General features: G+C 52.6%; 2 protein-coding genes across 2 annotated transcripts in view; one reads left to right on the top strand and one right to left on the bottom strand.

The window, feature by feature from the left end:
• Positions 1–67: 67 nt before the first annotated feature.
• LOC111535427 lies at positions 68–1050 on the top strand (the record flags this gene model as incomplete). The annotated part of the gene is made up of 3 exons (XM_026450039.1): positions 68–184; positions 272–446; positions 578–1050. Coding segments are annotated over 3 exons (729 nt in total), but the record flags the coding sequence as incomplete, so codon positions are not given.
• Positions 1051–1977: 927 nt separating this feature from the next.
• LOC113220732 (granulocyte-macrophage colony-stimulating factor receptor subunit alpha-like) overlaps positions 1978–2367 on the bottom strand; it is a gene marked incomplete at its 5' end in the record, with an annotated part of 2652 nt that continues 2262 nt past the window's right edge. Inside the window, one exon of the mRNA XM_026450040.2 lies at positions 1978–2221. Coding sequence (XP_026305825.1) covers positions 1993–2221 — 229 coding nt within the window. The remainder of the gene's footprint in view (positions 2222–2367) is intronic.

The raw sequence follows: 2367 nt of genomic DNA, 5'->3' as shown, positions 1-2367 counted from the left end.
GGGTCCAGGTGGACGTGGAGTAAGGACACCTGTTTGTCTACACTGGGTCCAGGTGGATGTGGAGTAGGGACACCTGTTTGTCTACACCGGGTCCAGGTGGACGTGGAGTAAGGACACCTGTTCGTCTACACTGGGTCCAGGTGGACGTGGTGCAGGGACACCTGTTTGTCTACACTGGGTCCAGGTGGACGTGGTGCAGGGACACCTGTTTGTCTACACTGGGTCCAGATAGGGGTGGAGTAGGACACCTGTTCGTCTACACTGGGTCCAGGTGGACGTGGTGCAGGGACACCTGTTCGTCTACACTGGGTCCAGGTGGACGTGGAGTAGGGACACCTGTTTGTCTACACTGCGTCCAGATGGGGGTGGTTCAGAGTCTCCTCCCGTCTACACTGGGTCCAGGTGGACGTGGAGTAAGGACACCTGTTTGTCTACACTGGGTCCAGGTGGACGTGGTGCCAGGTCTCCTCCCGTCTACACTGGGTCCAGGTGGACGTGGAGTAAGGACACCTGTTCGTCTACACCGGGTCCAGGTGGACGTGGAGTAGGGACACCTGTTCGTCCGCACTGGGTCCAGGTGGACGTGGAGTAGGACACCTGTTTGTCTACACTGGGTCCAGGTGGACGTGGTGCCAGGTCTCCTCCCGTCTACACTGGGTCCAGGTGGAGGTGGTGCAGGGTGTCCTCCTGTCTACACTGGGTCCAGGGGGCGGTGGGGCAGCTACTACGTACAGGAGAGATACCCACTGGGGCACGGGGTCCGGGGTGGGAGTTCGCGATGGGCTCGGGGAGCAGGAGTCTCACTTCTGTGACAGTTCCGAGCCTGACGAGGCTGGGAACGTCCCATGGGATGAAGGAGTCCACGGGTGGGAAGCGATGGGCTTGGAAACACGAGTGTGTGTGGGCGTATGGAGCTGGCTGCAAGAGGCCAGGCAGGAGTGGGGCACTGGGACACGAAGACATGCTGGTGAGGAAAAAATGAAGAAAAAGAGGAAGGAAGGAGGAAAAGAGTGAAGGAGAAGGGAGGAGAGGAGGAAGGAAAGAAGGAAGGAGGGAGGGAGAGAGGGAGGGAAGGAAAGAAGGAGGGAAGAAGGAAGGGAGGGAGGAAGGGAAAGAAGGAAGGAAGGAAGGAAGGAAAGAAGGAAGGAAGGAAGGGAAAGAAGGAAGGAAAGAAGGAAGGAAGGAAGGAAAGAAAGAAACAAAGGAAGGAAGGAAGGAGAAGGAAGGAAAGAAGGAAGGAAGGAAGGAAGGAAGGGAAAGAAGGAAGGAAGGAAGGAAAGAAGGAAGGAAGGAAGGAAAGAAAGAAGGAGAGAAACAGGGAGGGCAGGTGCAGTGGCTGACACCTGTAATCCCAGTACTTTGGGAGGCTGAGGCGGGCGGATCACTTTAGGTCAGGAGCTCGAGACCAGCCTGGCCAACATGACAAAACCCCGTCTCTACTAAAAACACAAAAATTAGCCAGGCATGATGGCGGCGCCTGTCATCCCAGCTACTCAGGAGGCTGAGGCAGGAGAATCGCTGGAACCTGGGAGGCAGACCTTGCAGTGAGCTGAGATTTCACCACTGCACTCGTCCAGCCTGGGTGACACAGCAAGACTGTATCTCAAAAAAAGGGAAGTTAAATCAGCTCAGTTGCAATTTGTTACAGCACCAAAGTTACGCATATATAGATATAGATATAGATATTTTTTAAATTTTGAGACAGAGTCTTGCTCTGTCGCTCAAGCTGGAGTGCAGTGGCACGATCTCAGCTCACTGCAACCTCCACCTCCTAGGTTCAAGGGACCCTTCTCAGCCTCCCAAGTAGCTGGGGTTACAGGCGCCTGCCACCATGCCTGGCTAATTTTTGAATATTTAGTAGAGATGGGGTTTCCCCATGTTGGTCAGGCCCGCCTGGAACACCCGATCTCAGGTGATCGGCCCGCCTCGGCCTCCCAAAGTGCTGGGATGACAGGTGTGAGCCACCGCGCCCGGCCTCAGTTACACAGATTTTCAGGTAAATTCCATTTCACCTATAACAATAGGAAAATCATATGTGTTATTCTCACCTATTTTCTTTGTGTCCAGAAGTGAATCGAAGAATTGGATGCCAATTTCTTGGCTGGTTCCGTTAACCAGGAAGTAATTGCGAGACGTTAATCCTGACAGGTTACCCAGGTGACATCCCACGTGGGTTCCCGAGTCTTCTATGTAATAAGGACACTGGATCTCCCTCCTTCTCCTGCAAGATTAAAAAGTGATCAGAGAGCAACCAGGAAAACAAAACAAAACATAAAGACACAAAACAAAACCAAAATAAACACAAAACAAAACCAAAAAACAAAACAAAACAAAAACACAGAAAACAGCAAAACACGAAACAAAAAA

The sequence above is a fragment of the Piliocolobus tephrosceles genome, unplaced genomic scaffold (assembly GCF_002776525.5).
Source record: "Piliocolobus tephrosceles isolate RC106 unplaced genomic scaffold, ASM277652v3 unscaffolded_10721, whole genome shotgun sequence".
Classification (NCBI taxonomy): domain Eukaryota; kingdom Metazoa; phylum Chordata; class Mammalia; order Primates; family Cercopithecidae; genus Piliocolobus; species Piliocolobus tephrosceles.
The sequence above is the reverse complement of the archived record's forward strand: the minus strand, read 5'-3'. Positions and strand labels throughout refer to the sequence as shown.